Here is a 12,000-nt window from a genome sequence, read left to right on the forward strand (position 1 = left end):
AAATTCTATCTTCCCTATTCATCTGCTGCACTATTAAAATAAAATTGCGTCTTGTTCATTTTAATAATAATTAATTTCGTAATTAAGTTTGAGCTATATCTGCTATTCAATTTCTCATGTATTTGCTTACAGCTTATGAGCGATGTTAATCAATCATGTTTCCAGTAAACTGACTACTGGTGGTAGAGACTAATATTCCCTTATTCTCAAGTAACTGTTTGATAATATTTTTAAGTTGCAAATATAGTACATTTCATGCAAACAAACATTACCATAAAGAGCAACGTAACAATACAGTAAATTGTGTAAACAAATAAACTTAATTTTATTTTCAACAGATTTTGGATGGAAAATAAAATCAAATTTCTTTTAACTCATTCACTCTTATTATTAATAAAAAATAATACACTTTCTTTTTTAAAAAAATATTTTACATGCGCATTGTTTGATACAATTTTACAATTGTTACACATGATTGTGTAACATAAGAAAATTGCACACAATAATATAATAATAATAATAATAATAATAAATCACATACAACATATACAAAAATTTCCATAACATCACGTTACGGAACTTTGTGATGCTTTTTTCATTACAATTGGACCCTGGGTTGCTGTAGTTGATGGATCGTTTCTACAGGTGTACTGCAATGGATGTGTGTGAGTGGTTGAAGATGGTTTTCGTTGAGCAGTTTTCGCAATTTTATTGGTTGACAAACCAGATACTGGATACTTTTTACACGACGAAGCACTATACGAAGTCTTACCAGACAACGAAAAGGACGGGATCTTGGTCTTTTTCTTTACTTCTGCGATGAGAGTATTTTGATTTAATGATGATTTACCTTCCTGCAAACACTGGTGCGATGACGCCCCACATTGTTGTTGTTGATTCGTAGATGAACTTGCTGCTGTTGCCGTTTCGACGGAATTCAAAGTTCTCGCACTCTCTTTATGTTTGTCAGATTTAGAATTTGAATTGTGTCTAGAAGATGGGCGGATTTTAGAAGAATGCTTTTTCACATCGAACATATTATGAAGACCTTTTACCCATTTTGTGTTATTGTAACTTTGGGGATGTTGTGGGACTACAAAATTTGTTTGATTTAAAAGAGAATGATCATTACACAAAGCCGAAATCATTGGAAGATCCATATGTTTGCTCTTCTCTTGAAGTGTTTTTATGTCAAGAGTTCCGTCGACACGATGAATTTGATCCATGTCCGAAGATGCAGAGCCCTTAAAAATACAACCACAAAAAACAATAATAAATATTTTGTTATCACAAGTCTTATTAAAATTTTACTGTACTTGCAAAGACATCTATTTTTTTTTTTAAAAAAAAAAAGTTCTAGTTTGGTTAACGGTTTTGACTACCTAAGCCACTGTTATTTTTTAACGAATTGATTTGAATGGGAAATTACTTTATTTTCTTTTAAATAAACAATAATTTCAGTGGTTTTATTCACCAATTTGTTCTTCGAGAGTAGTTAAATGTCCCTTTTTTCTTTCTTTCAATGAATGCTGCATTATATAAAAACTAAATATAACTTATATTAAATTTGTTCATATGTTAAATATGATTTTAAAAAATATGATGTTCAACACATTAAATATACAAACATATAATAGGGTTCCACCACATTATCACAGATAACTTGCTTTCAACGAAGCTCATGGTTGCTAATTCAAAACCTGCTGGGGTACAATGCCTTAAAAAAACACCGAAGTAGGACATCGATTACACTTTAATAGTAATTCCCTTGATACGTAAAGAATGAAACAATGAATGACTGAATTAAGAATCGAGTTCGGACTGGGTAGCGTAGTGGTTAGCGCATTTGTACAGTAAGCTGGAGACTTGGGTTGGATTTTCGATCCAGTCATGCATTTTTCACTCTTTATATATTATTGAATTTCCATCTAGACAGAAATAGGTGACAAAATAGATAATTTTTCCCTGTAAGTACGTTCCGTTGTATATATCTCACTGTTATACAAGGCTTAACATAAACAAAAATGAAATGTTACTACCACAAGAAGGTTTAGGTTACGTAATACAAAATTATACGAAAAAGAGGTGGTAATGACGAAGAAATTCAAGTACTTGGGATCAATTCTCCAGGAAAATGCAAGAATAGAAGATGTAAACAGCAGAATTAGCAGCTGTTGGACGAAGTGGAGAGAAGCGGCAGGAGTGTTATGTGACCGCAGGGTAAAATACACCATAAAAGGAAAGTTTATAAAACAGTATTGAGACCCGCCTTGTTATATACGGAGCGGAATGTTGGATGACGAAGAAGAGAAAGGAACAGAAGTTGCATGCTGCGGAGACAAAGATGCTGCGGTGGATGTGTGGAGTGGAGTGACGCGGAAGGACAAAATTAAAATTATCCGGGGAACAGTAAAGGTGAGACCAGCAGTAGAAAAACTGCAAGAAAGTAGACTGAGATAGTTTGGCCATGTAAGATTATCTTCGGAATACGTAGCTCACCGGGTAGATACTACAGAAGTGAGTGGGAAACGAGTCCGAGGTCGTCCAAAGAAGAAGTGGGAAGAGTGTGTTAACCCTACATTGCATAAATTAACGTACTTAAAAGAAAAAAAATCAGAAGGTGGCTCAAAATATCTATATTTATGGTCTAAAATAATTAGTATTGGAAATATTGTCCTACCTCATGTATGTTACGGGGGAGGGGGTTATGACTTCCAGCTAACATCATGCAATAATAATAAATACGCAATTAACTATTAAAAAAGACGTGATTTCTTCTCTTATTAGCTTAATGTAATTAGGTAAATATTAATCTTTATCAAATGACAGCTTACCTTTTTCAAATTCATAGAAATTAACCAAGGTCAAGTACACATGTGTTCCAATGGCAAACAGAGCCTTACGCGCTAGCAAGAATAACACGTCATATTCCAACGCAATGATAGTTGACATTTAGTGACGGAAAATGTAATCACAAAAGTTACCTGAGAATAACAACATGCAATAATGACAATTTTGATTTATGCCGGATAATTAGAAACAAAAATACATGTTGTTACCTGCAAGTAACAATATGCAATGTTGGGTTAAGAACGATATGGTGCAGTGTAATGTTACAGAGGATATGACACAAGATAGAAACTGGTGGAGAACATCGATCCGAAGAGCCAACCTAAGGTAACTGGGAGAAAGGCTCAGAAGAAGATGAAGAAGAAGATTAATAATAAAATAATAATAATAAACATTGTGCATAAATAAACATTCATCATTTAACTGTTCTTTTATCTTACCTTTTTATCGTTTCCATTGGATTTCTTTCTTCCATTAAAGATGTCTGCATGTTTCTCTGCTCGACTTTCTGAATTGCATCCTTTCCCATTTGTTGATTTGCTATTTCCTGGCGCTTTCTTCAGTCCTTTTACTTGCAGAATTTCCTCCGAACTGTTGTTCATCAAACTTTGTGTGGAAGAGTATAAAGAGTAAGTGGAGAAACTGTTAGGATAAGAAGAGTGGCTACTTGATAGACTCTGATTAGACATATATTTGCCATCTAGACGTGACTTTGGTGTAAAACCCGTCATAATGTTATGATCCGAGGTTCCTCTACTAAAATGTTGCTGCGCAATAGATGCATGACACTCTGAAAATGGGGGAGCATTCATGCGAGAACTGATATTTTGTGAAAGAGAGATATTGGTAGAAGATGACAATGGTGAGTAAATGGCTTCGGAATTTATATCAGGGGTACTCTTGTATTTGTTTCTTTTTGAGCATTCATACAAAGACGGAGGACGGAATGACCGATGACCATCTTCGCGATGAAGTTGGGCTAATGCAGCTAAGCGTTTGGCATCTAAATATTCTTGTTTACTTATAGCTGGTTCCTTCATTGGGTATATGACATAGTCAGCATCTGAATATAACTGTTGTTTTAACTGTTCTATTTGGCTATTTGTAACTTGGTTTGTGTACACTGTTGCCAAGCTGGGTTGTGAACTAAATGTTGCATACATGTCATGAGAATTGAACTGATTGACAGTGTTTCTATTTGGGATGTATGGAAGGAATAGAGAAGATTTTGTATATGAAGACTCTGTATGCAACACGTACGGTCTTGTGAGCAACTCTGAAGGTTGATTTACTGATGAATTTTGCAAAGATAACTTTCTTGAAGCTTGGAAATCAATATAGTTGTTTCTAGTTATGACAGGTAATGGAGGAACTTCTGGTGGTTTCATTCCTCGAGGGTCCTTAGTGTGTTCTGAGCTTGCAACACCAACAAATGGTACTGGTGGGATTTGAGGAGTAAAGGTGCTTGCAGTGGTTCTAGGACAAGAGGTAGGAAGTGATGCAGGTAAAGCACACGTTGTGGGGATTCCAACTGATAAGTTACAAGATTGGATGGAGTTAGTGGTTGACGTTTGAGCAATTAGTGGGGCTTCTTGGCACTGGATTGTGGGACAAGTAAAGCTTGGTGTTGCAGTGGTAGCTAAAGACGTATGAGCAGTGAGAATATTGATATGAGGTTTCGTTGTAATAAATCGAGCATTCGCTTCCCTGATGGGAGATGTGACAGGTACAGAAGAAGGCTTGCTATTAGCAACTAAAGCAGTTGTAGTATTCGCACTAACATTAATAGACGGAGACGAGTCAGTTTCACCACACTGTGATTTGTCACTATTCACTTTTCTCCTGTCTAATTCAGTGCACGAAGAAGTCTTTTGTGTTGAAAGTTGAGAGTCTTTTGTTTCCGAAAGAGGTACTGAAGAAGCAATAGCACTTATAACCGGATCCGACGTTAACTGTACATAACTATCATCCAAAGGAAACTGTACATAATCACTGTTTGTATCCAATCGGTTACTCACAGAGAACTTCCTTGGATACGTGCCACACTTTGTAGTAGTGGAAGAATATAATAAAGTCTGTGCACTTCTCACCGAATGGTCCACTGTGTTTGAAAAGTCTATAGATGATGATGAAGATGTGCTTATACACGTGGAAGGATTTTTTGTGTCACTTGCACTATGATGTTTACAGTGATCGGACTCGCTTTTGTCCTTTGGCGCAGCTACTACCAGAGAACCACCACAGTCGTGCACGCGTAACTGTTCGCAAGAATTTACACAGTTATGGCATTTTTCTATTTCACTTGAGCTATGAACTTTGTGGCCACCGGAATGCATGTTGGAAGTCCATCCATCAGATTGCAAAGAAGTGCTATCTGATGACGCTACCTTTCTATGATGACTTCTGATAGTTCTACTTAGCGTGGAATGTAGAGCACTTTTAATTCTTGTCATTGTTATAGTATTTGCTCCTTTATTGCTAACACGAAAGTCACTAATACTTCTACTATTATTCGTTTTAATGTTGGCACTGTCATCTTTGAATAAAATTGAGCATAAAGAATCATACACAGTTTTACCTTCTGACAAGGAAAACGAAGATGATGCTTTGCCACATTTATGTTTCACACTGTTCGACACTTTCCCCTTCTCGTTGTCACACTGTTCACTGTCCACACTATCATTTGTAATTTCACACGCTTTGAGCTGAGACAGAAATGAGCGTAATGTTGCTTCGCTGTGATGAGACGACACACTGTGACAACTCCCTTCAGAAGTACACTTCACATCTGGTCCTTGCTGCCTGCTTAATTTAGGGCACGTATACTGCACGCAGTAATCGTTATTTTCGCTTACAAACTGCATACCACTTGATATCTTTGATTCATTTGGTTGTTGTAGCTTCTTGCTTGAATCTGTAAAAAATAAAATACAAATATAAACAAATATCCTTTTTAAAATATGTATTGCGCAAATTCATACAAAATCTAATTTTAAAAATTAATCCGTTTATATCAAAGATAATTTGGTTCTGACTAAGCAAATACAAAATGTATTAATGTCAGATGGAATCTATTACAGAATTCCCAACGTCTCTCTTAGCCTCAGTGCTTATCATGAGACTTTTGTTTTATTTATTTATTTTAAACAATTCCAACAATATACCATAGTGCTACTACTGATTTCTCAGTGGTGCATATTGCTACAAAAATTTTCAAAGCTGTTTTCTTTTTTAAATAATGATAACAATAATATTTTACTTCCTCTTTTAGCACCAAGACTACACAGGACGTGGACCTACAGCTTACCATGGGATCCCCATTACATGAACTTCCACCGGAAATCAAACCCGGGTCTCTCACACTGAGGAGGCGAACGTTATTAGCTACTAGCGAGCTCCAGGGAAAAACAACAGATTACACATACTTACTCAAATGCTAATATTAACAAACTAGATACAATGATATGTTCTATTATTAAAGATGTATACTTTTACAAATTCCCAGTTTATTTTATTCTTTTCAAAGAAATATTTTTTTTACAAGATTTTTTCTTTTTCTGGTTTTGAATACTTGTTATACAATTACTAACACATCTTTAATAAAGCGCAACAAGTATCCTACTGCTAGTAGATAGACTAAAGCAAGGTTTTGGACATTCACATTCAGCAAAACTTAAAAGCTGATTATCCATGGTTCGTAAACAAGATTATTAAAATAATAATTTGTTCGGAACCATCTTGGGTACACAAATTATGGTGAAATTTACCAGAAACAAATTATTAGATGTAAATAACTTTATTGTGGTTAGAAATTATTGACTGTTTGAGTAAAAGAATGAAGTATACACAAAAATAAATTAATCTACGACTGTCGCTTTCAAGTCCTTTAGATAGACTCCATTCAAGTTAAATCATGGCTTGATGACTTCAGATTTTAATTCCTGTATTTTGCTCTTAATTTTTGTTTATGTTTCTTTTCAGATAAAAATGGCTATGACGATTAAATTCGCAGCACGTATACCGTGTAAAGTACTGAGATTGATAATACAAGTGTGTTGCATAAATCCCGTATTATTCTTTTCTATTTAGCCTATAAATGTATCTGACGTTGACCAGACGAAATATAAGGTTTTCAATTGTGCCATTTAATATTGGAAGCCTACCTGGTAAAGTTTTTAATTTTACTTGATTTGCTTCCTTGCGCAGTTGTTATCACATACATTTTATTTTAAAACTTTGTGGTTGAAACTATAAACTGGAATCCTACTCTTTATTTTATTTTAGGAAAAAAAAAGTACTTCTCAAGTTTATCTATTTGTTCCATAGTTAACGATAAAGTGCACCAAATTAAACGAACAGTAAAAAGTAACTTGAATAATATTATTCTTATTTAGCTCCGTAAGAGTACTGTAACTACGTGTTATATGATAGGAAACAACTGATATTCTTCTGTTACACTATATCCTGTAGATGAACACCGACTCAAAAGAAAAATGTGCATGGTTGGTTGGGAAGCAAGACTTGATAGCGTAGTGGTTAGTGTACCACCAAGGCTTAATTCCTCATTTTGTCGCACATTTTTCACTCTTTAAATTTCACTGTAAATAAGTATCAATAAGATGAAAAGAAACTATAAATGATTGTAAGAGATACCCATATATAGATTAGGAAATGGGTAATGAATTACGCATGATAAACTAAACTATGAGATTACCTCAATTTAAAATCGTATCTACGTATGACACCTTACCTCGTAATTCAGAAATTGAGCCTGTAGTCAACGAAATGGAAGTAGCCATATTGAACTGATGTGTAACTCGACAGAGAAACAAAAGAAGTTTGCTTTTTACATCACTGCTGGTATAAAATGTAAACTTCTTTGTTTCGGGTTTCACAATGGTTCTGATTTCAAACTTCTTTTTCTGTAATATAAAATACGATATTTATGTTAATACAATTGTTTACACCAGAATGAACTTTATGAAAAGTACAGTACAGAATTTAATTATTGTCAAAAATCTATTATCAAGTGGCTTAGGAAAAAAATAAACAAATAAATTAATTCATTTTACAATATTATTAGATTTTAATGGGGAAAAAAATATGAGACATATTAATCGATATATCTCATTGATCTGAACGAAATGATATGGATGAGTGTAAAGCTTCATGCGTAGTTTTTGAGAAAATTGAGGATGATTTTTTTCGTAAACTTAAAAAAATACGCTGCACGATAACCACTTCCCTATTAAGATGAAACTGACTCTAAAGTAAATTCTCATCAAGCTTTTATTATCACACTAGCAAGACGGCAGAAAACTCAAAATTATGATTAACTCTTAAACCTTAATCTCTGCTAAATATAAAATTGTACAAAGATAAAGCATATATCAATCGATGAGCTGAACAAAGTGACATAGTTGGGATATATTTTTATGCGTAGTTTTCGAAAAAAAATCTATAAAAACGAATATTATGGCGCTAAACAAGTATGTTGTTCATTGCTAACAATAACCAATAGTAAGAAATGTAAGCAAAAGACTAGTACTTACCGCAAAAACCCAAAGTATTCTTCTAGGAAGCGCTTTCGAAAACTCTATTTCCATCTTAAGCCTAGAAACAGTTTGAGGAGGACTTTTAAAAGATGGGGGATAAATATGAATAAGTAAAAAATGGTTAAAAGGATTTTAAAAATTGCGAAGTACAAATCTTTTTAAAATAATTTTAATCATTTTTTATCTATCCACATTTCTCCCCCACGTTTTAAAATCCTCCTCGAACTGTTTCTAGGATTAAGATGGAAATAGAGTTTTCCGGAAGCACTGCTTAAAAGTTTTTTTTTTTTTTTTTTCGATGAATACTAGTTTTTTGCTTACATTTCTTGCTCAATATTATCACCGCTCGCAATACTGTGATAATAACCGATAGTTTTCATTCTGTTGGAACAGACATTTTTTTTACATTGGAATGTACATATTTCTTTTCTATTTACAGTATGTAATACATCAACTTCTTGTATTTTATATTGATGAATGAACTAAATGTTTAAACAGATTTTATATTGTTGATTTATTTATCTTCAGTCTTTAATATTTTCTGATTCCAACCATTTATTTATTTCTTTTTTTTTTCATGCTTACATATCTATAACTACATTCACATGGATAGTGTATCATTTTTATTGACGACACTTAAAAAAAAAAAAAAAAAAAAAAAAAGACAACGATTCTTCAACTTTAAAGGAGTTTTAAAACAAATTCATCAGAAAATTAAGTCGCTGACTTGTTCCATTTTCACTTGATTGACATAACATTTTTAGAAAAATTTTGTGTTAATAAAATCACTATTTCATTGTTTCCAACAAACTGAAACCAAGGTGGCATTTATTTTATATAACTTTCTATTTTATTTATTTATTAACATTTATTTTCTATCTTTTTGTTATTAATTTATTTTTTGTGTTATAGTGGAGATCAGAAAAAAAATATCTCGTGTTTTAAAGAAGAGGACCATTTAATACATAATGACTGATAATAATAATAATAATAATAATAATAATAATAATAATAATAATAATAATAATAAGAAGAAGAAGAAGAAGAAGAAGAAGAATCTAAATTATATACGATTCATTAATCTAGCTTTTCGCATTGTTAGTAGGCAGATTTTATTATTGAAGTGTAAATTAATTAATTTTGTCTTTGCTCACTTCAAATCCTGAGCAACTATACCTTTTACTGTGTCAATCAAATAAATAAGTACATGAACAAATACTAAAAGAATAACTAACCTCAAAGCTCAGTTTTCCAATATTGTTCCAAAGAAACATCTCAGTGAGAGTTTTACAGTATGTTTCCTGTAAAAGAGACAATAACATACGATATATAATTATTTTGAAGCTATTATACAGTATTAAAATGAAAGTTACACTCTAACGAACTCGAGATTTTATTTTTTTAAAACTATGTGTGAAAATTCAATAAAACTCCCAGATAATTTATTATGTGGAAGAATTCTGCAAAGTGTTTCACTAATTTTTTGAAGTCAATTCTTAAACAAAAAATATTTCTTTTTTTAAATATTAATGGTTTTTGAACTCCGCAAATTTTTATGAAATGCTCGTTTGTATTGTTTATTTTATATTATGTAGTTGCCAGCTAATGTAAACATCCTATCCAGTTCCTTTTCTCAAAACTTCGAAGTACACGGGATTTGTCTTCACTTGCGGAAGAACTTTCCTTGTCTGTTCACGTTACGAAAATGTTTACTGAAACAGTTGTCCCCTATTCAAATTATTGATACAAAAAATTGTGTCACTTTTGCTGGGAACTACAGCTAGAAAAAAGTAAAGTTTTATTCAATAACATTTGTGCATTCTTCAGTGTTTATATTTCTCTTGTTTATTTTGTTAAGGATTTTATTGTATAATATACCTAAACTTAGAACTATATCCTGACAAATCTACCTACCAGAAGGGCCAACTTTTCTTACTATTCAAATCGCTTTGGAAAAGCAAAGTGATTGTGACCTAAATTTATTTTTATTCCTACATATAAAGCTGCTTCAATTTTGATAGTGGGCTTCTTAAACTTCAGTCGAAATACTACAACTTAATCTGTGTCGCTATTCTTATATTTTATTACCAATGTGCTGTGATGTTTTTGGGCTTCATTTCTTTTTAATTTTTATTACTTTATTTTCATTCCCACAAATTAAAGATTATACAGATAGCATATAATAGAATATATACGTATCTTCTAACTATTATTCTGTCATTAATTATAATCATATACAAACAAATAATATAATTGTAACAATGCAATTATACGTTAAAAGAGTAACAACAAAGCATCTAGTACAGAACTTCCATAGCAAGCACATACATAATGAGGAAATTTCTCAAGCACGTAAGATCATTTGAGATATTGTAATTATATACTTTGACTTTATAATTTATACTTTACAATTATTAACTTCTTAAGATTTGTTACTAATGCATGTTGTAACTAACACACTAATTTAAGTGTCAATATACTGTGTATGTGTTTTGTTTAGTATAATTTGTCAACTAAATGTTAAAATTTCATTTGAATAATTTACAAATTCTTCTACATAAATTTAAATTGATCCTTATACAGTCTTACTTCGTAGCAACATGAATAGTTACTCAAAAATATACAACGATATTTTAAGACTAAATTTTTCTTTTAATTTTACCTTGTAGATCCCAATTCCTTTGGTGGAGATACCTAACCAAATATTGCCTTGTTGTTCAGTCTTTTTACTTTTGAGCTGATACATGTGAACATTGTGTGGAGCATCGAGTGACGAGGCCTGTTTGATATACTGAAGGTGAGCTTCTTCTTGGGACATTCCATAGTTACTCTTATGAAAAGCACTAGCGTACTGATTCACTTGAGCTTCATCCATGAGCTATGAAAATAAGAAACATATCCAGTATTAACCTGTATATATTACATATTAGAACTATCACATATTAGAAAATTACAAATCTAATTGTATGCGGGCGCATGGTTCGGTGGCTCAGCATTTATAAATTAACATGAAATATTATATATATTATATATATGTATTTATATATTTACTAAAAGCGATCAATCAATATTTTGCTTTATGTTCTGCATTTTCACAATTAACTACTAATAAATACAACTTTGTTAAAATATGAAATAATCTCTAACCGTACATAAACTGGACTGACCTTAAATAATTATCCTACTACAGTTGAAATAGTATCATAGTTCTTTAATATTCAACTATTTTCATTCAACAATCTATCGTATCATTGGGGGTAAAAGAGATACTAAGGTAAATATAAATACAAAAGGGCATATGTTCCGTACTATATATAGATGTAGAAGTAAAAAATATAATTTACTTGATATACAACTTCGAAAGGATTATTTCTTTTGAAATGCTGTCTACTGTTAATTTGTTTTGTGACAGTACTTTACTCCTTCCATATGGAATCTTGTGCTTGATTATTTCCAAAATAATTTTTAAACCTTTTCCGAATTAATTTTGGTGTACGAATCAATACTGCTTGTTCAATTTTGATTTTAATTTCCAAAATCCGTATTTAAAGCGGGCGCTAGTGTAGTTATTAAATAAAGTTTTCAATTTTTCCTT

General features: G+C 32.1%; 1 protein-coding gene across 2 annotated transcripts in view; it reads right to left on the minus strand.

The window, feature by feature from the left end:
* Positions 1–363: 363 nt before the first annotated feature.
* ex (FERM domain containing expanded) overlaps positions 364–12,000 on the minus strand; it is a 65,332-nt gene continuing 53,695 nt past the window's right edge. For both annotated transcript variants that reach the window (XM_081759022.1, XM_081759021.1), the window contains exons 7-11: positions 11,068–11,283; positions 9,641–9,706; positions 7,601–7,772; positions 3,291–5,764; positions 364–1,244 (exon numbers count right to left, since the gene is read on the minus strand). In XM_081759022.1, coding sequence (XP_081615148.1) covers positions 567–1,244; positions 3,291–5,764; positions 7,601–7,772; positions 9,641–9,706; positions 11,068–11,283 — 3,606 coding nt within the window. In that variant the 3' untranslated portion in view covers positions 364–566. The remainder of the gene's footprint in view (positions 1,245–3,290; positions 5,765–7,600; positions 7,773–9,640; positions 9,707–11,067; positions 11,284–12,000) is intronic.

The sequence above is a fragment of the Thermobia domestica genome, chromosome 5 (assembly GCF_964235325.1).
Source record: "Thermobia domestica chromosome 5, izTheDome1.hap1.1, whole genome shotgun sequence".
In the NCBI taxonomy this organism is placed as follows: domain Eukaryota; kingdom Metazoa; phylum Arthropoda; class Insecta; order Zygentoma; family Lepismatidae; genus Thermobia; species Thermobia domestica.